Source organism: Anolis sagrei, chromosome 1 (genome assembly GCF_037176765.1).
Source record: "Anolis sagrei isolate rAnoSag1 chromosome 1, rAnoSag1.mat, whole genome shotgun sequence".
In the NCBI taxonomy this organism is placed as follows: Eukaryota; Metazoa; Chordata; class Lepidosauria; order Squamata; family Dactyloidae; genus Anolis; species Anolis sagrei.
The window spans coordinates 285,465,574-285,492,806 of record NC_090021.1 but is presented as its reverse complement, the minus strand read 5'-3'; the positions used below and the strand labels follow the sequence as shown (position 1 = coordinate 285,492,806).

Here is a 27,233-nt window from a genome sequence, read left to right as displayed (position 1 = left end):
AGTTGAGAATTTAGAAATACAATTTAGCCAAGTGACTTTGAGTCATCTATTGACTTATGGTGACTCCATGTATTGTAGAGGATTTATTTACACATAAGAACATTTGTGGTTTTGCTAGTTCCTTCCCCTGCAATGTCACCCATTGTATCTGGTATTCATCAATGGTCTCTCATCCAATTATTAAACAGGGTTGACCCTGCTTAGATTCTAAGATCAGACAGGATCTGGTGCCTTGAGTATACTTAGGAATGTGTATGATAGTGAATGCTTTCCATTGTCTCACTTTCTGTAATGCTGGGAATTTGGGGAGTAAATAATACTTCATTTGAGAAGGACAGGATATTTATTAGGGAGGAAAGAATGCTTTCATTTATCCCTTCCCAATGAATACACTCCAGCTGTCAACGAGTTCCAGTGGTCACAGAATCCCCCTTTTTTATTCATCCCTCTGTTCTGAAACTGCTGCTGGTGCTACCCTTTATGATTCAATATTACATTTATTTAATTAATTAATTATGTATCAACACATTCATTTAGAAAGTTTGTGAACTTCCCTTTCTAATCCTATGCTACCTAATAAACATAAAACAAAATTTAGAATTTAAATGTGTGTTAAGTTAATCTTAAAAAGTGCATTATTTTAATGTACACAAATTACCACCCTAAGGCAGTTGAGGATGGGACCAGGAAGGCCATATGAATCAAGTATATGTAACCTTTCCAACTGAGTCTTCTCCAAACATGTCGGACTGCAATCCCAATAACCCCCAGCCAACATGGTCAATGGTCATATTGGCTGGAGATTACAGATATAGCAATTCAATACACTGGGAAGTACTTAGTTGGGGAAGTCTGGGCCTGTGCACATACCTGCCTCATTTGCTGTGTCTATGGGTTAAAGGAAAGTCATGTGTTTGTTCTTCATCATACCAAGATGATTGCTGAACCAGCAAGTACATGGCCAAGAATGTAACTCAAGTCATGTATTTGGATACCCTACACTCGTCAAGAGTTTCTTACAACCATTTAACGACTTTTAATACCTCTCCACATTTGCTGGAAAACTCTGAAATATCTTCAAAACTGGACAAACCTGTGGCTATCAACCACCATAATTAGATATTCAGAAGATATAAAAAATCCACTAATATCAAATAAAACCATTCCAAGTTTAAGGAGGAGATTATACTAAAGTTCCTCCAGGTTCCTCATTGACTAAATTGTGTTAGGAAGGACGGAAGATACTCAGCTGAGAAAAGGTATTTAGAGATGGACTCAACATTAGTGTATATAGTAGGAAACGTTTAACCCGTGATTTCTGGATAATATTACAGAATTCAGCAGTGAAATCTATAATGTTTTCTGTCACAATACAAAGCCCCATGTCATATTTCATGGTGTTACCTGGATCTTCAACGTTGAGATTCTTCATGATCCATTGCACTATGTCAGCCCCTGGAAAGAGAAAAAGGGGAAAATCATAAATGGTCTGTAGCCCACAAAAGTTTATGCCACAATAGATTTGTTGATCACTACCTTTGGACTCAAGACCTTTTCACTGAAGCAGAAGCATCTTTCTTAAGGCAACACCTTTCCTTGGGTTGTTCACACTGATATTTACTCCCATTGTCCCTCCAGGATTTTGATTATCACCCTTGATCACAGGAAGTGGCTTTAAATTAACTCTAATCTTTCCTCACGTGATCTGGGGAAATTGGCATTTTGGCTTCTCCCACACACAGTGTCATCATTTTATTTACGAGCAGGCAACAAACATGGGCAAAAGGGTTTAACATCACATGGGGAAATTGGCCATTTTGCCCTTCTCTATGTGGGGAATTTTAAAATAAGTCAATTGCCAACCAACTTAGGAATCATGGAGGAATCGTTGGGAATATCTCACCCCACAGTTGAAGCTTGCATTGTGTGAAGAGCACCATGGGTTGCTACTTCTTTTACTGTGTGTGACGAAGTCATAAGAAAGATATGGAGACATTTAAATTGATACAGTATGAATGGTAGCACCTACATTTCCACCACTGTAAGTAACCTTTTTTATTCATTTGATACATCAGACTTAACTTACTTAAGCGTCCTACCTATTGTTTGTAATAGCTATCCAGCAACAGAGCTTTTACCCAAACCAATGATGAATAAATAAAATCAGCTCCTCATATTGCAAAACAAATGGAAGATTTTGAAAATGATTTGATGAATGCATCCACAGACATGTAGATACACATCAGGCTCTCATTTTTTCTTCTTCTTGATTCTGAATTATTCCTGGGAGCTCCCAAGAAAAGAAAGCAGAATATATTTCCCCCAGTTTTCTGCAAGGCTGTCAGATAATCTTTCTACTGACTTTGCCAGACCATTAATTATCACCTGCCAGAAATGATTACTTAGTATAATGACAAGATTTTCCTCCCCTTGTTAATAACTGTCATTGCTAATGCTCATATTCCAGATCAGCATCCATTAAGAAGACAGACATATCCCTGCATACCCCCTTCTATAATCCAACAAAGTATTTTTTAAACAACGAAGACACAGGCTGTATCATATGATATCACTCTATCGTGGACAGTTTTTTAAAACTGCTGAACCAGCATTCTATTTCTAATCTATTGAAGGCTGAATAACTCTAAAAATTCCCATGGGCACTAATAAAAGACAAAACTCGACAGTCTCTGAGTCTATTGTGTGAAGAAATGCAGGACATATTTCAAAATACATAAGCTTCCTTGTCTACATAAGGAGGTGAAAAAATATACTCTCTTCCCTACCAATCTTTGGATATCTTTGTTTATTTTGTTCTCATGTAAGACCAAAGAACATGAATATTTTCTCTTGCTGGGTGAGATTTTTGGAGGTCAGTGATTTTAGAATGTTTCTTACACACAAAAATATGCTTTGCACAAGATGTGCATTTTCTGCAAAAGTTGCAGAAGAGCTAATGTTTTTATATAGACTTTTATTTTGTAAATTCTAAGTGAAATGCACAAAAACTGAGAGAAGGTTGACCAATTTTTCAACAGTGCTCTTTTTTCAGCTGAGGAAGAGAACATTTGCAAGTATTCTTTATAACTGTCCTTCCTCTTAATCGGTTCTTCCTTGTGTGCCATGTTTTAAATATAGATTGTAGCCTGTGGGCAAGGACTGTCTTGCTACATAAGCTGTTTGGGGAGTCTTTATGGCTAAAGAGTCGAACAGAAATACTTTAAATAAATAATAAATTCCCCTGGAGCTCATTCTCTATACCACACTCCATTTATCTTGCAAGCCTTTGCCCATCACACCTCCTTAATGCACTCTTTAATATGCAAGTCATGGTGCACTTCCTAACCATGCAGGAAAACCACAGAAATCAATGCATCAGACCCATCTTTCAAAGCCACAGGAATGTAGAAGCCAGAAGGACTAGATGACCTATTGGATATATACAAAGAATAATGAGATGAGACAAAGAGACATGGGTAAACGACTCACCTCTACATCCCTACATCCTTCTTGTGTATGGATAGTGCAGTCTGAGCTATATAAGCAATCTCTTTATCTTGCAGGAACAAGGTCAGCATAAATGTTGAAGACCCTAACCTTCTCTTCCCCCAGAACAGATAATCACAGCTTGTCCTTTTGGTTCTGTGTGATTATTATTAAGAGATGCTGGGATTGCGAGTTCTTGGGAAAGGGACAGGTTAGAATCATCATCCAGATTATTCTGAACTTTCTCAGTGGAAGATACCTATCATCGTCTATGCAGAATCTGAAGGTTCTTCCCCCTGCCTTTTCTTATAACTATTTTTTAAAAAATAAATGTAAAGAAAGAAAAGAAAATCAGATGAATGAAATATGATTTCTCTATCTCAGAAGGGGAAAAACATGATTATATCCTCATATTTCTTATCCCAGTGGATTCTCATTCTCTCCTCATTTCTGTGGCACCCCAATGGCCACTAATTTTGGCCCTGTATGATACATGTTTCAGCTTAGAAGAAACAAATTCTTCCAGAAGTCTAAGTGCCTTGTCATATTGCAGTAACATTTTCCCCATCAATTTTGAGTAGCACAGGCAGGGGGCTAGGCTGATGCTGGCTCTACACCTGGCACAGGCAAACTAAAGCCCGGGCCAGCCTGATGTGACCCCTGAGCACTTATCTCAGGGCCTTCTCATTTTTTTCTCTTGGTATAAGGCCGCAGTGGCCCCCACATCCTTATGCAGAAAGGATGGAGAGGAAGGCACGCAGCAGTTGAGAACCCTCTCAGCCCCTGCGTGTCTCACCCTCCTCTTGGCATAAGGATGATGTGAGCAGCCCTGTCCTTATGTTGGGAGGATGGCTTGAGGAAGGCACACAGTGGTTGAGAAACCTCCAGAGCACTCTTGGACATCTCCTGACTTGCCCCCCTCCCAGCATAATACTGAGAGAACAGCCTGAAGATTGAGGGAAGAGTATTGGGGAGGAGGATGGAGGCAGTCACCACATATCTTGTTTTTCTCCCGGCATAAGGATGCAGTGAGCAGCCCCGTCCTCATACGAGGAGGATAACCTGAGGATGACCTGACCCCTCCTGGCCTCCTACTCCCAGGTCCATCCTACCCAGTGTGTGCCTGGCTGCCCTCTTTTCTGGCCTGGTCCTCCCAGCCAAGCCCACAATGCAGCCCTCAGAAAAAGAGTTTGCCCATGCCTGCTCTACACTGTAGAAATAATGCACTGCTCTACACTGTAGACACCACTTTAACTGCCATGGCTCAGTGCAATGGAATCCTGAGATTTGTATCTGGGTGAGGCACCAGCATTCTTTGACAGAGAAGACTAAAGACTGCTAAAGTAGAACTCCCTTGATTCCATAGCATTGAGCTGTGTGTATTTAAAGTAGCATCAAACTGTATAATTCTACAGCATAAATACAACCTGAGTGAGTTCCAGGGGGTGAAATCTGGCTACCAAGTCCAATGAAGTCCACCATCTATGGACTGACTAATTTAATAAGTGACTAGCAAGTATATTTTTATTAACTACATCTAAACATATTACATTATGCCATACAAACAGGTGCATACAATATTGATTGACAATGAATATTTGATCCATTTCAATGGAATAATATATCAAGAAGCAGCAATTAAGAGAGCTTGCTTATACTTTACTCATTGGGCCTCATAATGTTGCACTCCAAACATTTATATTCTTTCCAGAAGCAAAAGGGAAAAAATGACACAGCATTGACAGAACCATCAATCTGATCATATCCTGTTAAGTTGCCCATTTATCTAACAAAATATTGTAGTGAAAGGACAACCGCTCTATATTTCCCAATGATTTCCTTTTCTAAATGTTAGGCCCCACACTGTTCCTTGTAAAAGATACCCGGTGTTTTTAAAAGCCAAGTGCCTGTCAAAAAGACAAACAGCAAGGCAGTCAAGCTAAGAGAAAATAAAATTGCAAATGTTAAGTCTCAAAAGACTGCAGAAAATGAGGAATGCATCAATGCTACAAAGCAATTTGATATCACTTTAACCATCCAGCTTACACAATCAATGGCTTTATAGAACTATTTGGGATTCTTAGAATTTGGTACAGAGTCGGGATTCAGTCCAGAAGGTACTAACTACCATGTTGTTCGATTTAACACTTTCATGACCATCTGAACACAATCCAACCATCCAACATGCAGATCTTATTATAATGCCTACAACAGACTGGCCACATTTATTTCTGATTATTCGAAGTACATAAACTTTGTTTAATACATAAAACGATCTAAACCAGTGTTTTTCAAACATGCTGCTCCAGATGTTTTGGACTTCAGCTCCCACAATTCCTAACAGTTGTAAACTAGCTGGGATTTCTGGAAGCTGAAGTCCAAAACACCTGGAGGAGCAAAGTTTGAGAAAACTTACTTAAACTATGGTATGAAATTACTTTCAGGCTATGTTTAAAAGGTGTATATGAAATAAATAATTTTTGTGTTTAGCGTTGGGTCCCATCTGCAAGATATCTCATTATGTACATACATACAAATACAAGTATTCTAAAATTTAAAAAACCCCAAATCCAAAACAATCTTGGACCCAAGCATTTTGGAAAAGGGATATCCCACCTGCATGCAGATCATACTCTGATTCTCATCAGCAAATCTAGATAACTTTCGTGGCCTTTGACTTATACTTTAAAAAATAAATTTTAATTACTTCATTTATTCTTTTTGTAAATATTATGTAATTGACAAGAAAAATACCATGGGTCCTTGGTATCTGCTGGAATTTAGTTCCAAGATAGCCTATGGATAAAAAAATACTGGATGTTCAAGTCTCATTATATACAACAGCATAGTAAAAATAGTGTTCCTTATATAAAATGGCAAATCAAGCCCTGCCTTTTGGAATTTTAAAAAAATATCAAGATGTGGATGGTTAATTCGTGGACCTAGAATCCATGGATACAGAGGTCTGAGACGATAAAACAAAATTTAAAATTATCATTACATTTTGCTGTGTCCTTTTTATTCATGTACATTAAACCCCTCCAGTAACAACTAAATCAGTTGATGCATCAACATTACTGCTTCATTTGTAACAGATCCCAAGGTCTATATTTGACAAATGCCACCACAGTATCTGTGTGTGGCCATTAGAGGGCACCCAATACACAGAATCTATTTTATCACTCAGAATATCCAAATGGAGCACAAACAGAACTAATGAAAAGATGCTAACAAAATCTGTAATGGTGCGTTCTGTGGAATATAGCACAATAAAACACAAATTAGTCAATATTCCATGTTCTATAGGTAAGGGGAAAATGACTCAAATGAACACCGGAGATAGTGTACAAATGTGATTTGTCTCTGGCCAAATTATTACTTGGGTTAGTAAACCACAGAGCATGGAAATTGTGTTTGGTCTGCAGTACTTAGAATCCCCTAGTTACTTGTTCTAGAGCAGTGGTTCTCAACCTTTTTTTTTAACCAGGGACCACTTGAACAGACACCAGTTTGACCAGGGACCACTCTCCAACATTAGTACCAAAAGGGTTACGAATCAGTTTTTGGTCAACTTTAGATTTGGTTTGGGGTGCTGTTTCAGAAAATTGCATTGAATAGACCACACCAGCTCTAGTTTCTGATATAGAACGTATGCCAAGGTCAGTGACAGGGAAGGAGTGACTGGTGGCGCAAAAGGATCGGAAATAAAATAAACAAATAAAGAGGAAGGAGGCTCATGGACCAGATTTTTGTCCTCGCAGCCTACTGGTGGTCCGTGGCCCACAGGTTAAGAACCACTGCTCTAGCGGCTGGGTGTTTAGAAAGTTGTGAAGCAAACAGTGAAGGATCTCAGGTAAATCTACTTTTCAATTAAATCATACACACTATGGTACTTCAAAGTCATAGAATCCTACAGTTGGAAGAGAATACAAGAGCCATCCAGTCCAACCCCCTGCCATGCAGGATCACACAATCAAAGCACTCCTGACAGATATCCAGCTTCTATTTAAAAACCTCAGAGAAGATACCATTACCCTTTGAAGGAGGATATCCCACCATCAGACACCTGTAACCATCAAGAAGTTCTTCCTAATGTTTAGGTGGAACTTCTTTTCCTGCAATTTGAATTCACTGCTTTGTGTCTTAGACGTTAGAGCAAAGAAAATAAGATTTTCCTCCTCCTCAATGTGACATTATTTCAAATATTTAAATATGGCTACTATGTCCCCTCTCGGCCTTATTTTTTCCAAGCTATATTTAGCTCCCTAACCCGCACCTCATAATGTTTCACTTCCAGACCTTTTGCTATTTTGGTTGCCCTTCTCTGAACACATTCCAGCTTGTTGATTTCCTTAAACTGTGGTGCCCAGAACTAGAGACAACATTCCAGGGGAAAGCTTTTACTTATTTGTTTAAAACCTTGCTGTGTCACTTTTCTATACCACAGATTTCCACAAGACTGCAAACAACAACATCAGACAAGCAGTTATAGCAGAATAAAGCAATAGTAAAACATTAATCTGAAACAATAAGCAATAAAGCAAAAATTGCATCAGAACCATAAAACAAGAAGAAACATTCAAAACTGCAAATAAAGCTTTTCATTTATCTATGCTCTGCTTTTGAAACCAATTTGATATGATTTGCCATTTGTTTTGTTTTGGCATCTGTTACTCCATCTTTGGTTTCTTTTAAGAATAAGGTAGAACCATCCAGATATTGCTGAATTCTAACTTGCTATATTGCAAATCATTCAGGAGGTTTGCAAAGGTGAATAGGAGATGCTGTTCAAAAACATCTAGACTGGGCTGCATTTGCAGAAGTTGATTTTATGCTGTACTTAGGGTGAGGAAAGTGAAGCACATAATCTTTTTGTTTATTTTTTCCTAAGTCCAGCTATAACTTTCCAAAAGTTCCCAGCCATCCCAATTTGCTTTTGGGAGGGGTGAAATCATATTAAAATTCGTAAATATCAAAAGGGTGCCCCCAAATATTGTGGTTTATCTTTTTTTCATTTCCTCTAACCCAGGCATGGGGAACCTTCGGCCCTCCAGGTGTGGTGGACTTCAACTCCCACAATTCCTTGAGGCCAAGGTAAGCCTTTGGGGCGAATGCCGAGCCTCAAGGAATTGTGGGACTTGAAGTCCACCACACCTGGAGGGCCGAAGGTTCCTGACCCCTGCTCTAACCCTTGTTAAATAAAAAGTCAATGAAAAATTGATCACAAATACAAGATATTACAATGAGAGCTTCTAGTTACAGTATTTCCAAGTCACTGGCCTGCATCAAGAGGTACAGTATGAAAATGAGCCTTCTCTGCAGTTGGCTATCCCTGCTTAACGTGGTTCATAAACATCTAAAGAGTATTGTGTATTCCCGCATGGCAGGAAGTTGGACTGGATGGCCCTTGTGGTTGCTTCCAGCCCTATGGTTCTAGAAAAAAAAACTTTTTACAACATGATGACACACAAGTCATTCTTAACACTCGTTTGATGTCTAATTGGAGGACTTCTTGAAAAGGGGCACCAAACAGGCATATTAACTCTCTGGATAGAGATCCTATTGATTTCTCCATCTAGATGCCTGGGTTTGAGATGCACTTCTTTAAAGTGAGGCATTGTTGGGAAGAAGGATAAATAACCCTGCTGTACTATGGTGGTAAAGGCTGCCTCCATGCCCAAATAATGTGCCACGTGTGTTTCTTGGTCTTTCAGAATAAGGAATTAGGATGTGAATGTAATGTCTGTCCTCCCTTCACAGGCATTGGGACTTTGTGCTGCTTCAGACATAAAGCAACCACTGTTCAAAGCAAAACTATATTCTCTTTTTTTCTACTCTCCGCAAGATGGAGTAACACAGCAGGAGCAGCACTTAGCTATCAGGAACTAGTGAGATAATGAAAACTGTCTCTACAGCAAGAACAAATGCAAACCACCGCTGAAGTCATAACTTGCAGAGGTGGTGCCTTACAATACATTCACTGTTTTCCTCAGGCTCCTTATTAAAAGCTACCCAAATCGGAGTAATCTTAATTCAACCAGTCTTGACACTTTTCCAGCAGATACTTCTTCGTAATGGGTAAAGGCAGAAGCCGGATGTGATTCATGACGTAAAACCTTTCTATACAATGGGATTAGATACTTGCAATCACTAATTCCAAAGGATCAAGGCAAAAGACTATATGCATAGGCATTAAACAGGAAACATTTGTGCTTGTTCTTGCCCACCTAATGTTTGTTTCAAGAGTCATGAAACTCCAGGCTGATCACATCTTCTTGTTGATGAGCAGATGAAGTTCCAAGAAAGATATCACTATTTTTGTGAGCTATTCACAATTAATTAACTTCGTTCATGATGTTACTGTAATTGTGTAAGTCTTTAACAATATTTATCTTTGTTTACTGTTGGTTTTTAATATGTTATACATTTTTGCAGTATTGTATATTATTTCTATCACTGAATTGAGGTTGTTTAATAATTTATTGTGGTAGTGTTTGGCATGAGTTTTTGTATTTGAAACCCCTCCCTCTTGTATTTCTTGGTTTTTAATAACTACTCTTTTCACTCTTTTATTACAACAGTCCCAATGCTGCCTGTGGTGAAGTCTTCTCCTCTGGAGGTTTTTAAACCGAGGCTGGATGGGAATGTTTTGATTGTATATTCCTGTATGGCAGGGGGTTGGACTGGATGGCCCTAGGGGTCTCCTCCAACTCCATGTTTCTATGAAATTCAATAATTTAGAAGTCAAGTGAAGACTGGAGCTCCAACCTTTTTTCAGTCTGTTATAAAGTATGTAGCCTCTCTCACCATTTTCATCCCACTTCATATCTAAGCTGCAACAGTGGACATTCATGTAGTTACAGGAATCTAAAATAACGGCTGCAGTGTTGAGCAGAGATGCAGAAAATGAGTATATATCTTCTTTTCTTGTCTTCCAAAAACAACTTATCACTCGCTGCCTCTTCCTCCCACTCCTCAAGCTTGTTCCTGGTGTCAGCAGGAAATGCTAAAACATGTTACTTTTCTCCTCCTGGCAATGTCTTCAACTGAGAGAGACACAAACATTTTCAATGCAGTGCCTAGCTCTCCTCAACAAGATAGTTGCTTCCGTTCTGCTTTTTTGCTGCCCTTTGAGTGCAACAGCAAGACAGAAAGTGAAAGATTCACTATTGTAAACACTGCTACTGCTGATGAATTTTAATTGCTCTATCAGACAAGGGATTTCCATGTAACATCATGTTGTGCCACAACTTCTGAAAATCATTTTATACAATTTCCTAGTAATTCATATGTAAATAACTGCTCCTGTCAGTGTGAGAAATCCCAGCACTTCCATCGAAAAGTGCAGTAATTGCTTCACTCTTGGTATCAGCATGTGGTAATTGCTCCATTCGCTGCCAGCAAGATGCATCAAGACAGAAACAGCAGCATGGAGTGTTTGAGCAATGAGAACATTTCTTTATTTTACACATGCCACGTCTTAGGCACATAGTAGCAGCACTGCACTTCAAGGAGAATTTGCTGCCATGTTATTTGTCATTGTACTCAATTTGAAATGAGATAGGTAGCTGAGAAACCAAACTTCTTTAGTTCAGGGCACATTGTTAAATTATGATCCAGGCTCACATTTTTCCAAAAGTGAGTTTTCCTCATGTTTCGAAGCCATAGTAGTATATTCCTGCCAGCTACTTCCCCTTTCTCTAAAGCAGGGGTGTGAAACTCATTTTCACCAAGGCCATCAGCCTTATGGTTGCCTTCAAAGGGCCAGTTGTAATTTTTAGACTGTATCACTATAACTATGTTGCCCTGGCATTTAAAGTCTTGTGAGCCACATAAAAATGTGGTGGGCCAAATTTGACCTACAGGCCTTGCATTTGATGTGTGTGCTCTAAAGGGAGCACTGGAAGAAAGGGCACAAGCTAACAGAGCTACTCTAGCAGCTTTCCACAAACAAGACATCTCATTGACAGCTCCACTGGCTGCTGATAAGTTTCTGGTCCCAATTCAAAGTGCAGGTTATGACCTACAAAGCCCAAAATGGTTCAGGCCCTGTCTATCTTCAGGATCACATCTCCTGCTACGAACCAGTGCAGGCTCTAAAATCTGCTAGGGAGGCTCTCCTCTCGCTTCCACCACCATCACAAGCACAATTGGTGGTGATGAGGGAAAGGGCCTTCTTGGTGGTGGCCCCCCATCTTTGGAACACCCTCTCCAGGGAGATTAGTCAAGCCTCCACATTATCCTCGTTTTGTAGGGATCTGAAAACCTGGATGTTCCAGCAATTTTTTGAGAATGATTAGTCCCTAGAACCTGTCTTAAATAGTCTGATAGCACTCTGTCCTGCACCTTGATACACTGTTTGCACTATCCCTTGCCCAGCCCTTTTATAGTTGTCCATGTTCTTTTTGTAGTTCTGGCCATTGGTTTGTTGAACCTCTACTGATGGAGCTACAATGAAATGGGTTTTTAAAATATTTTTATTTTTTATAGTGTTTAACAGGCTTTTGGTATTTTATGATGCTTTTAGTTGTTGTTATTTTGTTCATTACATTAGATTGTGATATATTGTCGAATGTGTTTATTTTGATGTAATTGCGTATATAGTTTTCTTTCTGGCAATTGAATGTTTGCCTTACATGTTGGAAACTGCCCTTAGTCCCTTCAGGGAAATAGGGCGGTATACAAATAAAGTGTTGTTGTTGTTATTTATTAAGGCTTAGGTAATTTCCTCCCAGAATGCTGAAAGCCCATATGTCGCTTGGGCAGACTTAACGTCAGAATTGGAATGTTCAAAATGACTGAATAATATAGGAAATAGTAACTGAAAATATTTGAAAATATTATTTAACATTGTCACATGAAATATTATAATAATAATAACTTTATTCGTATATCCTGCCACCATCTCCCGAAGGTACTTGCTTACAGACAGCACAAAGTACCTAAAAACAAACATAAAAGTGAACACAATATAAAATATAATAAAATAAAACATATGCACATATAAAAACATCAATTCAGACTCCACCTTGTGTGATTGTGGAGCAGAACAGATAACTCCACATCTGTATGTTTGTCCACAATGTCCTGCCTCATGTACCGAGGAAGAATTGTTGGAGCCTACAGACACTGTGGTTGCTGTTGCCCGTTTTTGGTCAAAAGATATTTAGCTCCTATTTTTATCAGTTTTATACTAATTTATGCAATGCTTCTGATATGAAACAAATAAATAAATTCAGAGTCAATCCTATTATTATTCCATAGGATACATATGCATAAGCTTATAAAACATATTTATCCCTGATTTTTACCAGTCTTGGTTTCGTTTCTCATTTCAAGGGTAATATATTCTTCCTTTTGTTGTTAAAAAAAGACAGCAACAATGTAGGTATTTTTCACGTATCAACCAGCATCAGAAGCTGCACAAAACAATACAAGGCAATCAACCAGATTACTTCTCTGCTGGTTCCAGGGGTTTGGAAGTCTCGGATAGAGCTGTGCAGTCCAATTGCAACAATGTTTATCCAAGTTTATGACTGCTGGGTCTTTGAGCTTGAAGTTCTCCAGCGCTTTGTAATGCTGGTGGTTCCTCATTGGTAATTAAAGCTGGCACTGCTTTGTTTGTATCACTTGTTCCTCAGCTGAGTCCATGCCCAGGTTAAGATTGGACTCCTGGGTTAGGAAAGGGATTACAAACAGAAATCTTTATAAAATGGGCAGAACATAGCAGTAGGGCTACTTCCTCCATCGCAGTGTCTTCCAAATGTGTTGGACTACAATGGCTATCAGCCATACTGACTATGGATAGGGCTCTGTTTCTTCCAACACATTGGGGAGATACTATGCAAGGAAGATTGGTGCAAAGTTTTCTATTTTCTTCAGTGTGATGAGAACCTAAATCTTGAAGCAGAGTTGATCCTCATGTTTTACATAAATTCCTGATAATTTTAGTACAAGTTCCAATCCGTTCCTAAGTTTATCCCCTGAAATAGAACATGATCCAGATTTGGAGACAGGCATCTTTTAATTTATTGGCACATGTTTCATTTTTACTACTGTGAAATAGAATTTTATCAGACTTTTCAAGGACCATTCTCTCATCTTATTCCTTGATCAAATTTTTGTCAACTTCAGAGTCTGAGGAAACTCTTAACTGTTACAAACAGAACTTGAGCTCTGTGCTATACCACATAACATTAACTGGACAGCTGAAATTGAAAAAAAGCACAAAATCATTTCATTTCCTTTGAGCTCTGCCTGAAATTGAATTTGAATTTTCAACCTGTACATCAAATGTTCAGCACTGCAATATCTGTTTCTCACCTCTAAGCTGCTAAGAATTCCCTTCATACAAAAAATAATTGCCATGCCTGGCAGCTAGCTGTTATGCACCATGGGTAGCAGATTTTAAGAGCTCCAGATGTTAAAGCACATCCACTTCCACCAACATATTAGAGACCCGGGCTTCCTCATTTAATTTGCACTTAACTTGTTTGCTTGTGAAATTAGTCCTTGGGATTACACATTTTAATACTTTGTTCACACTTGACAATATACTGATACTAAACAATATAATAACAAATTATTATTATTATTCCTCCTCCCCCTTTATGGATCTTCTCAGCACCCAAGTTTCTGTCTCAGTTATCCTAGCAAGTGGTAAATTGTCTTTAATTTGTGGCCCTAAGAATACCTCATTAAATCTATTCAAGAAAGCACTTAGTGTATTCCACTTCATACAGGAATCATATGAACAACATGTGATTATGAAAAACAGAATGTGCGGCTGACCCTGTCTCTGAATACCCACATGTTGCCACTGACTATGGCTTCTTGCAGGTGAATTAATACTTTTTACTCATCATCAAAATGTCACTTACCTATTCTGCAGGGATAGTGCTACCAAACACATCTGATGCAGTATGGTCAACAAATGGGTGAATCCCAGGGTACATCTACATTGTGGAATATATGCAATTGAACAGCACTTTATATAGCTAAATGCAGGGGAATAATGGGAGTTGTAGTTTTACAAGGTATTTACTGCATTCGTATTTGCCAAAGAGCCAGCATGGTGTTTTGAGATGGTTTTAACCAACTGATTTTAAAGTAGATATAACTGATTTTAGTGTTTGTGTATATTTATAGTTATTTTGTATCCCGGCATGGAATGCTTGCCATATATATGTTGTCCTCCATCCTGAGTCCCCTTCAGGATGAGAAGGCCAGGATATAAATGTTTCAAATAAATAATAAATAAAGAGTGCTGTTGTTGCACCAAAATACAAATCACAGCATTTCATAGCATCAAGCCATGACAGTTGAATTGGTGTCAAACTGTATTAGTTCCACAGTGCATATGCATATCTACCTACCCTCAGACACTTATTTCATCTGGGCTGTTCCAAATGATTTCATGTCTGAATAGTTAAAAGAGCTTTCTCAGTTACAGAAACTTTAAAATCTGTTGTTTTTATTCTGATAGGTTTAGCACCAAAAATGTATTAAGCTCTTTGAAAATAAAGAGAAGTCTAGTATAGGGAACAGGCATCTCTGTCTCACATAAATCATTCAAATAAGTACTTTGATTCAGTTTGTTTATCTTAAAAATTGCAGTCAGCCTTTCAACTCAGACAGGGTTTTCAAGGCACCTACTTCCAAGAATTCTCAGGACACCTACCTCATTATTATTTCAGAAATAAAATCAAAACCAAACTACATAAAAACATCTTGACATTTTCTAATGGTTAATTCCCTCCAAAGAAACAGGCAAAACTACCTAGTATGGCTCTTATTGATGGGTTCTACCCAATCCTCACCTAAAATAATCTCTGGACTTGACAGTATATAAAGATTAGTTGTTGCTCTCTGCCTGTAAAGCAACACTACATTGAATAAAGATAATTTTTAGTTCTCCAGGGGCATTGTTTGAATTTTCAAAAAGGACATGCAAAATACTCAAACATTATGTATTCCCACCCCAACAGCCCTAGGGGTTTGGGTTGGGATCAATCAGCCAATCAATTTTAAATTGTAGGGAGAGGCATGACTGTGGGTGGCTCTTCAAGATCCAATGTTGGGTTTTCCCAATCTTAGACCCAGAGAAGTTGCCTGTTTCTACTTTAAGATCAATTCTCCCCATTCCCTTCCTCTGCTTGAATTTTGTAACTTTGTGCCTGAACAGTTCATTGTGCCTTTTTGGTTTATTACTAGAACATGGCTTTTCACATTTATCTTGTGGCTCTGTATTTTCCACAATGAGTCAAATAAACAATTCAGAGACAGCTTCTACAGAGCAGTTCACTCTGTATCCCACTCATTTTAAGTTTAACAATTTATATGTCTAATGATCTGTTTTAATTTCATTTTTAAATGCCTTAAACCTCTGGAATGAACTTGTTCACCAGCTCATCCCTATTTACTTCAATCAATTGCATCAGTGGTGCCTGCCAACCAACAGAGAAGCTTGATAGCAAGTTCAGATGACCACAGTTAGCATGCCCCAAACTTCCAGGTAGAAAGGAAGGCAATGCAACATTTCCTTGTGGAGAAAAAAAATGGCAGCTTTCTGTACATAGCACTACAAGCATAACAGTTGAAGGGGTGAGTTTCCTTTCCCTGACCAACAACAGTCCTACTGCACTCAAATATTGTGACGGAATGCAAAATAAACCATGTGTCATTCACGCTGGATCAGTCCACACAGTCTTGCCAGAGAAAGGAAATATGCCATGCAAAAGATCAATGAAGAACAAGCAGTTTACTCTTTGTAATTCAGAACAACATGTTTACAATCATGTGATCAGTTACATTGACTCACATAATGTCCTTTTAGAGAGATTTAAAATGGTCTTTTCTTATCCATGTGAAGAAACTCCTTCCAGCAGCTCATGAAGCAAGAGCACACTCCAAACTGTCTCTCTCTCTCTCTGCTTCTGTGCAAGTAGTTGCATAGCTCATGCCTGAAAAATGTAACAGTATCCAAAAGTACCAGGCTCAGCCAGCTCCCCGAGCTGATTTCTTACATGCTCCAGCAAATATTGCTCAAAAATATTTTCCCTCCTACAAAATAAACAGCTTAGGTGTTCGATTAAATATTGAAGGAAAAGCATGGTAACATTAGAAACTCTGCTGAAAAACATTGTGATCACAACTCATCAAAGAAATGAAGTACATTTAAACTTGTTTATTTTGTTAGACTAATGCACTTTACCTGAACTTTGCCGAAAACAGTGGCCAACTCCATTGCTTTCCAAACAACATGGAAAAAGTGTGCAATGCATGCCAAGGGAACTCTTAGTTAAGTGCCAAAAGCTATTTTTATGAAACATTTACACCTTGCTAATGTACCATATCAATGGTACACCTTGCTAATGGAACACATTCGTTTACAGCTATGGATTCAAAAAGTCACAAATACTTTTTTGGGGAAAACTTGCTGTTTTTCCAACACAATATGTAAGCGTGGACCAAGAACAATCCAGGGACAAAATTCGACCAAAAGTATTAAAGACATATGCTGTACTAAAGCTCAGATATTCACCAGCATATCCACCATGCTGGGACCCATACATGAACAACAGTACTAGACAGATAAAAGTGCTCAATAATGTCATTCACTTTAGATGCAAATGCAACCCTAATTCCATGTTCCAATGCTATACAACTAAAATCTTACACATGCTCCAATGAAAATGAGAATGTAATGGAAGGGGGTCTTACGTCCTGCAGAAATATGGATCAATCAGAAAGAACCTTTTAATAGCAATCTGTTTTCAGCGTGCAACATAACATAAACCCTTTGTTTTATCTATTCCTTTCCCTTTCTATCCTGCCCCCTCCCCTTCTTTCCCCTTGTCTTCTCTCATTTCCTTGCTCCCTGCTTGGCTTCCCCTCCAGCAAGGCAGCTTTGAAGTTAGCCAGGAGTCTTATTATCTGCACACCTGCTGTAGTGAGCATTCTGGCAGAAGCAACTGGCTGCCTACAAATTTCATATTCTTTCATGGGCCAGTGAGTGGACATGGATGGTTCTTCTTGCTATTGTCCCCTGATGACAGAGACTGTATTTTAAACTCAGACAGGAACGACGAGCCAAGAACGCTAGCTCCACTGACTCAAATAAGCTAAGATGCACAGAAATCATTCCTCCAGCCTCTCCCCTGCTCCTCTTTTTAAAAACGAGTTGAACAATTCAATCAAATGAAGAGCATCTCTGGCTTGTAGGTGGGCAATTAGGATTGGCCTGCTTCTTTATGTGTTGAAAGGGATATTAAAAGTGTACCCTGTCAACCATCTTTGAAGTTCCTGGGCCTCTTACACACCTTTCAATGAAGACTTTTTTTCACTTACTGTGCATCTGAAAATGGTAGGCTCCTGCCTGAAGGCTTTTTTGAAAAAAAATTTTTTGTCCTGAATAGCCTCCTCCTTCCATGTAGGTGCATGGATACAGTTCCACCACATTTATTATAATAATAATATAATAGCTTTATTTTTGTATCCCGTCACCATCTCTCCAAAGGGACTCGGGGAGGCTTACATGGGGTCTAAGCCCAGTCAAACAGAATTAAAAGTATACAAAATAAAATACATATACAGACATCATAACACATAGTTAAAAGCATCATCCATCATACAACAACCAGTAACCGAGCATAATGGATGTTCCCGAGTTGAGGGGGCGAGGGAAGGCTTGTGCAATACAACTGCCCGAACAAGGGTTGATGGTAAAGTGTGAGAGGTAGGTTATAAAATAAGGCTGAAAGGGCCAAGTCAGATTAATACAGTACAACTCCAGGACAGGGACAACAGTAAAGTGCAGTGGTGATCCCCTGCATCATTTTTAATCCAGAGGCAGCCTTTTTGTTGCACTTTTGGTTCACTTCAGGATAAGATCTGAAACCTGTCAAAAAGGTGTGTGTGTGGGGGGGGGGGGGGGGACAAAAATGTTTACATGGGCTGTACAACTCTAAAGATCCTGGAAGGGTGAATGCAGCCACACAAGTGGGATTGCTTAAACATGGTAGAGTGAGAACTGATTGTTTAGAAAAAGGGGATTTTAGATGATGTTGCTTGTTATCTGGTTGTGGGATATGCTATACCTGCTAAAATTCTGCTAAAATTCCCTCTTCTACACCACCATTAAAGTATAGACAACTCTGTAGTTTTCAATCTGGCAATGGCAAGACTTTTAGTACACTGGGAAACAGAAGTGGAGGCAGTTGGGAAACAAAAGTGGAGGCAGTCATGGCTCCGACCTGTGCACAACATGGTTTTGTGTGCAGCACAGTGATGATGATTATTGGCACCCTGGATGATGGGGCTAATTGGGTGTCTTTCAGCTATAAGCAACATAAATTTTGGCACAGATATTTCCATGCACTGCAGCACTACTTAAAAGTGGTGGTCCATGGACCAGTGGTGGTATCTGAGCCAGTTATTTTGCAAAAAGGCAAAAGGACTTTTGTTGAATCTGAAAGCAATAAACAAAAGTGGTGATAATGCTAAAAAGAAATTTATTTCCACAAACTGGCATAATACTTAAAAGCATAAAAAAGAAATAGTAACCAAATAAGCCCCCCTCCCCCATTCTGTTGCTGGGAATCCCTTGAATCAGCAACAGGGATAACCCCAGTCTTGGCAGGTTATGCAGCCCTGTCTCCTGATCTCAGCCTGCATCGTGGTTTGACATTAGGTTGAAAGGTATTGATTATTTTACCTTACTCAAGCAGAAAGGCCATGATCTGCTCAGAACAGTATCCTGATTAATCACACCTGTTTTGATTGGTGTTCTGACATGTCAAATATCTCCCCATCATCGTATAACATAACAGAAGGGGAGTAAAGGTCAGCCACCTGGACCAAGGGCAGGTTACACTACAAGGCTATACATTTCTGAGTAGTTCTAAACAATGGAAGAAAAATCAACTTTTCTCTTAAAGGAGACTTTATCCTTTTAGGGTTTTTAGGGGGCATAGAAAGAAAAACAAGGCAACTATGTACACCACCTGGATTGTTTCCTCAAGATGACAATATTATTCCATAATACTTTCTCTTCACCAGGAAAGAAAGAAATGACAGTAACCAATGGGAAACTGATATAGTGTCAGTCCCTGGCACATTGCTGGTCCCTCACATTAGACAGTCCGAGAAGCACAAATTTAGACAATCTTTTAATGAATTAAACAATTTTCAGTCATTGTAAACCAGTTACTTATTAAAGGCTAAGGTATTCCTTTTGGTTCATAAGGCCTCGTGTAGCTCAAGAGCATATGCGGAAGAGATCTAGGGCGATGGGTTCTAGCATAGCCATAACCAGAGTCAAGAGTATCCAATAGTTTTGCATTTCTATGGCTATTCATACACACAATCTGCATATAAAGATCTGTTTCTAGGCATTCCCTCTTGGCATTTGAAGTAGACAGAGTGCATCTGGATAGTAGAATTAATGTAGTTTGACATCAGCTTAACTGCCATAGCTCAATGCTATGGAATCTTGGGATCTGTAGTTTTACAAAATCTTTAGCCTTATCTGCCAAACTATAAATCCCAGAATTCCATAGCATTAAATCATGGCAGTTAAAATACTGTTAAACTGCATTGATTCTACAGAGTTGATACACCTTTAGCTTACAAAAGCTTATGCTACCAACTTTGATCTCCCAGTTAGTCTCCAAGGTGCTACAAGATCCCTTTGCATACTGATATTCGATACTAACACAGCCTAATCTTTGAATTCTAACAGAACAATTCTTTGTGTCTGATCTTTTGACTATCTTTGGACAAGCCTCCCTGACTATTCCTTTAACCATTGATGTCTCATGGCTCCCCACGCTTGCCCTTGGGCTACTTTTGACTCATTCCTTGGCTGCTCCTTGTGTTATGTCTGATAGAACTGATGATCTGCAATCCTATCTAGGGCACTAGGTTAGCTGAGAAACTACCTTCTGCCCTATAGACTGTTCTGGTCTAATGCTCTGGGGGTGGCGGTTCCGTTTATTCAGCCTAGTGAAGATTATTTGGTTATAGCAAAAATTATGATGGTGCCCAAGATGTGGAAGTATCTCTTCATCATGATTCAGTGCTGTGTTTTTCCCAAGATTAATTAAAGACACATTTTTGCTCATTATTTACTGGTGTTTAAAGTTTGGTTGGTTGATTTACCTGTTGATTTGACTTCAAACTACATTTTAATTTTTTTTAAAAATTAAAACGGTCTAAAATGTTGTGCAACAAAGGAAACAAATTCAGCTTGTGCACTGGACAAGCAGTTGACCTAAACGGGAAAACTACAGTGCCTCTGTTGATCTGTGCTCTTCAAAGCAGTGGGCTAAAGAGAGTTTGGTTTTAAAGTGAGAAATGCATGTTACATTGGACTGTATATGAGTGTGCTTCAGAGATGACTTTGGGGGAGAAATGAGAGGTCTTTAGAGACTGGTCTTTGTGGCAACAGGGTCTCAAGGTGTCCTTCGAGATATCCTAGCTCTTGGTTTTACAGAAGAATAGATTAGAAAAGCATCCTTTCAGGTATATTTTACTGATGTGAGCAGCAGATGGTGCTCTCGTGCAGAAAATACAGAGTCAAATAACTATAGATCCTTAAACCTTCGATTATCTCTACTGGAAAAAAGTAATTTCTACTATTTGTTGGCCAAAGCAGGTCGCCAGCATTCATGGACTCATTGATTTTGAATTAGCAATCATTAGAATGCTGTTAATCCATTTAGCTAGAGCAGAGTTGTTCTGAAATTGATGTAATTTACGATGATCTGCTAGGAAATGTCTTCTTGTAGTGAGAAGAATTCACAGTCAATGTTTTTGTTGCAGAGACCAAAAGCTCAGATGTAATAGTTGATGTTTCTTTGTTTTACAGGTTTCTATGTCTTCTATATATTTCTAAGACAGTTAGTATTCTAACAACAGCAGTGAAATCAGATTTAATAAAACAAAGGTGAGAAATCTGTGGCCCCTCCAATGAATGTGGGACTTCAGCTTCCATCAGCAATGGCCAAAACAGTCAGTTGATAGAGATGTTTCAGCTCAACATCTGGATAGCCTAGATATCTAACATTTCTGGCCATCAAAATATCTTTTTTATTCATTCACTACTGCGGACATGATAGCCATGCTTAAAAATGTGAAAAGATGTCATACCGAGGAGCAGGCAAGCTTGTTTTCTGCTGCTCCAGAGAATAAGGGCAGCTGATTCAAACTACAGGAAAAGATATTCCACCTAAACATTAGGAAGGAGCATGGTGGAGTCTCCTTCTCTGGAGGTTTTTTAAAGAAGAGGGTGAATGGCCATCTGCCATGCATGCTTTGATTGTGTATGGCAGAATGGGGTTGAACTGGGTGGCCTTGTGGTTCTTTCAAATCTTATGATGCTATGATTACAATGACTGTTGGAGCTCAACTCAAGTGCAGAGCCCATAGCTGGTCCCTCCGAAGAACGATTTGGATAGTAGCAGATGATTGGTTCCAATGCTTAGATTCAGCGGTCTGGGCACCTGCGGGCATACTCATTTTTCCTATTTATTTATTTTGCAAACAGTATCATTTACAGTTAAAGTAAGACACATTTTTTTAAAAGGGCAGAATAAAGACAGAACGGAAAAGAGAGCAAATCCTCTCTTTTCATTGCTAATAACCATAACCATAGATTATTACAGTACTAGATTTCTTATTGCTCTAAATGTCCATAAATGGCTTCCAATCTTTTAGCAAATCTTCAATTGGCTTATTCTTTAGTACTCATGTTAATTTGGTAATTTGGATGAACCGTGCCCTTAGCAACCCGTTATTTCACACAGGCTCATTTCATGGTAAGTGGTCCTTTTCCAGAATAAAAGCTACCTTTTCCAAAGAAAATGTTTTTGGTATCAGAAACAAACCCTGTCTTAAAGCTGCAGTCATCACAATGCTGTCATAGCCTCACTGGAAGAGTATTTCTCTGAAGATTAAGCAAAGAATCAAAAGTTTATCCCCTGCCAAAAAAATCCCTGGTCATTGCAAGGCAGCCCTGGGTCCTTGGGGAAAGTTGCTGACAAAGCTTCATCCCAAGAGTAGGGGGGATATTCCCCCCATTTAGGAATAAGTGGGAGCCAGCACTGTTTAGTGCAGTGGTTCTCAACCTGGGGTCTCCAGATATTTTTGGCCTACAACTCCCAAAAATCCCAGCCAGTTTACCAGCTGTTAGGATTTCTGAGAGTTGAAGGCCAAAAACATCTGGGGACCCCAGGTTGAGAACCACTGGTTTAGTGGGTGTTAGATTATGAATCTGGAAATCACAGTCCAAATTCTCAATCAGCCATGCAAACCCACTGGATGATATTGGGCTGCTCACACTCTCTCAGCCTCAGATGGTGGCGAAGTCACTGCTCCCTGATAAAAATGTGCTAAGAAAATCCTTTGATAGTTTCCTCTTAGGGTTACTATAATCCACAACTGACTTGAACTGTTACACACAACAGTAACAAAAGTCCCATGGGTCTGCATTAAAACAAACTGCCACCTTTCACTCAAATGCTTTGATGGTCATCTGGATATCTATTTAAAAATAAAAATAAAACACTTGAGCTCATTATTTGCATGTCTTTTAGCCCATCCTAAAGCATTGAATTATAACGGATCATTAATATCCAATGAGATTTGGTGCTAGGACATGCCATGGATACCAAAATTCAGAGATGCTCAAGTTCCATTGTATACAGTGATATAATAAAATGGCACCCCTTCTATAAAATAGCAGGCAACTCCAACAAGTGTCAGATAGAACCCAAGAATCGGTGTAATGGCAGGGCATTCCTACACATCAGCAGCAAAATCAAGCTTTGCATTTTCTGAATTTTTTTTCTGAATAATTTCCAACCGTGGTTGTCTGAGTCCATAGATACAGAACCCATGGATATGGAGGGCTAACTCTATTATAATGAGAAATAGATGTTTCCTTTCCAAGATATACACATAATTTCTGAATTCATTAGCACTGTGGAAAGAAGTTGAAGAAATATTTTTGGTGGTCTTTTTTGTAGGGAAGTTAGAAACAGATTTACGGAAACCAACTGCATTTCCTGTGAAAGGCCAGGGACTTAAATGGGGTATGCAATATACCATGGATCTTGAAATCATTATGGAGAAGGATATATGTTTTTCAAACTGAACCAAGATTTCTTTCAAGGGCACCCTTCCCTACCTCACCACTCCTCTGATGTGTTGGGACTACAAGATACCAGGCTTGTGCATTTCAGGTGAATTGCTATCAGTTTCTGCTTGCTGGTTACCGGAAGTCCTGCATATCCATTTTCCAGCACCTCCCAAAAACAAGTGAGCTGCCAAATGGGCATTTTTGTTCAGCATTTTAAAAAAGGATATTTTCAGCCCATTGGCAGCAATGGGGAACTTACAAGGCTCTCCTTTCCCCTGGGAGCCTTTCTTTTCTTCCCTTCAAGGGAGCCTGGGTGTCAGCAATGGGGTTAAGAGGGCACCTTCTCTATCTAGCCCATTATTGGGGGGAAGACTTCCCACAGGCTCCTCTTCCAAAAAAGCAACAGTTATCACTTAAGTTTCTGGATCTGTTCCCTTCTGTTTGTAGAGGAGGAGACTTAGTTTACTGCTTCTTAAAGCTGTCCTACTCTAAAGGAGAGGCAGAAGTGCATACACTTTCTTCTCTTCCAGCACCAGCAGCTTTCCAAGGCATTTTAAGAAGGCCCAGGGAAGGAAGAGTGATGACCTGGAGCTCAATCGAGCTAACCTCCCTGGACTACCTTAGAAATCCCCGCACTTGCCTGCATGGCTGCAATCTCCGTTTTGCTTGGGGCTTTGCTTCCTTAAAGCTGTTTCTACCTTCTACTCTAGAGGAGACATAGGTTTTTCTTTTTGTTTTCTGGGATTTTTATTAATAATAATAATCTTTTAGAACCATTTCCTGAAGGAGAGGAAGGGAAGGAGAAAACGAAGCTAAAAGGGTGAAAGCCCCAAAACTCACGCGCGCACACACCCACCCACCATCCCTCAGGCCCCCAACTCCCACTCAGTCCCACTAAATAAAAAGAATCAGGAAAATAAAAGAAAATCAAAAAGATTCAACTGTGATGGGGAATAGGGGATGATGAGCCATCTGTGTCTGGTGGGTTTTTGTATCAGGAGGGTCCTTACCGTTATGAGCTTCTGAAGTACCAAAGGTACCAAAGGAAACGGAAGAAACTGAGGAAACAAAATCCATGCACAAGTCTACAAGATACACCATCTTCATCCCACCCCTATGTTTAGGAAAGTTTCTGTTGCACAGTATCCGTAACAAATGAGCTAAAGATCCAGCCATGCATATTTTGAGTGATGCTATTCTGGACCATTGTTAGAAGCACTTGAATATTCTTTCCCAATATTCTCAGTGTCTTCATCAGTAGCTGAACAGACTCTTCATGGTCATGCTTTTCAAAAACACCACACCGATTTATGCTCTGTATGTGCCTTATCCAAAAGACATCATAGCACACGGTAGGAAAGTTTTGCCAACAGACCTATGTGTTGATGTACATCTCACTCTTACATTTTAGCAGCACGTCAGTCACATGCCTTTCACTAACTAATAAAACTCTTTCCACTAAACACCATACAACCCATCAACACGAGCCAGATATATATATTTTAAAAAGCACACATACAAACATCCCTAATATGAATATGTCTGCTGTTTCCACAACATCTATAGCAAATATTCACTGCAAATTGTTGCAAGTCCATTACATACTAAATTTGAGTATTTGGAAAACATGGCACATTCCATGAAAGCTTTGTGAAAGCAGATGGTCTGTGGAAGATGGTACCTTGAGATGGCGAGGCCCTTAGAGGAATCACATTTCCTTGGGGACGTCATTAAGTGATCACATTGCCTTCCCTGCAGTTCCATGCAACTGACCCTTTTCTTTTGTCTCCTCCTTTAGAAACAGATTGTAACAATTGTAGCAATTTCATAACAGAAAGAAGATAAAATAACATAAAATCTCAAGGATTCCATCTCCCCCCCCTCCACTTTTAAATGATGTCACCTACATTGATAATTGATAAGATATAAACATGGTTGCCTTGCACTACATCACATTGTAGTGATTCTTAAGTAATATATGCTTTGTTTGATATAATGATTTATTTATGGATTTGTATGAAGTTATATTAGAATTCAACACACATCAATTTTTAAAACACAAATATTGTGCTAATATTTTCAACATCAGAGAATAACTATCTTCCAAGCTTTCATGATGAACTCTGTGTGTATAAGAAGATGCCCTCAATACATCATTGTAATAATTTTGATAAGTCATGTGTGGTTTGTTCCGGCTATCATCCACATCTAGAGAGAATTTTAAAGACCAGATGTTCTGTAAATTAAAAATCACTGCTTATCCATAAGGACTTACGATGCACTCAGCGCTGATCGTATAATAAATGAGACCTATAAAGACTAGGGGAAGATTCAGCAACTACAAAAATAAACACACACAGAGAGAGAATGAAAAATAGTTGGGGTTTTTTTAAATCGTGGACCCAATCAATGTGAGAATTGTTCACAGAATGAGATACGAGAGCTAATAATTCACAAAAATATTGCTGAATTATGTCAGTCTCAAGTCCCTAGTTCAGTTGTTTTACTAAATCCAATGAGGACATCAAAAACCACAGAGCCTCCGGTGGGGCAATGAGTTAAACCCTTGCGCTGAGAGGATTGCTGCCTGACAGGTCAGTGGTTCGAATCCGGGGAGAACAGATTGAGCTCCCTTTGTCAGCTCCAGCTCCCCATGCAGGGACATAAGAGAAGCCCCCCATGATGATGGTAAAACATCAAACATCTAAGTTCCCCCTGGGCAACAAGTCACTTTAAAGGGGGGGCACCCAATCAGAAGCTATTGTGCACTTTGAAGACTGCCAGCAGTCCATTTGCTGTGGTTTTGGGCCAGTGCAGACAAGCCAATAGTCACAGATTCCACTAGTGTTGCAGGCAAATGAAAGAGCAGCCCTATGCTTGAGATAAAACTACCTTTTTCTGAGGAATTATTGAGGCTCCCTTTGAACTGTGAAAACAAATTAAAGTGCCATTTAGGAAGAAGCTTTAATTTATTCTATTTGATCAGCAACTATGGAGAGAAATATAATTTTATCCAAAAGGTAGTAATTTGATAGTAATCAACTTTTCAATGAGGATTTTGAAAGCTATGTATAAATGCTATGTATGCATATGCTCAGTTAAAAATTCATTCTTCACTCCAGTGAAAACAGTCTCAGTTCTGATAGGGCCTAATTGCTTCATGAGTATTCAGTGGATATAGAAACGTTATCAGTAACAAAAATATTATGAGGACTATTTTAATCTTCTAGCTCTACTTTTAAGCAGCAGCTATCAAGAGTTAGGATTTCTAGTCTTTGTAATTCTAGCTACAATATGGGGCTGAATGACCATCTGTCAGGGGTACTTTGATTGTGCTTTTCCTGCATGGCAGGGGGTTCGACTGGATGACCCTTGTGGTTTCTTCCAACTCTATGATTCTATGTGGATAAAAGATAAAAAGCTGATCCCACACCATTTGTAATGTTAGGTGCAATGCATGAAAATGTGTGTTTTTGTTGAGTAGAACTATGTTGCCATGTTCTCTAAATGGAAGAATTGTGTAGTGGTATGTGCAAAGAAACAATAGCAAACTATTATTAGGCAGATCAGAAATTCATTAAAAAGAAAAGGCTTTTAAGACAATGCT

The 27,233-nt window shown here is 39.1% G+C and overlaps 1 protein-coding gene across 3 annotated transcripts in view; it reads right to left on the bottom strand.

The window, feature by feature from the left end:
* Positions 1-27,233, bottom strand: part of RGS6 (regulator of G protein signaling 6) — a 282,343-nt gene that overhangs the window by 72,919 nt on the left and 182,191 nt on the right. For all 3 annotated transcript variants that reach the window (XM_060761517.2, XM_060761526.2, XM_060761535.2), the window contains exon 4: positions 1,405-1,455. In XM_060761517.2, coding sequence (XP_060617500.2) covers positions 1,405-1,455 — 51 coding nt within the window. The remainder of the gene's footprint in view (positions 1-1,404; positions 1,456-27,233) is intronic.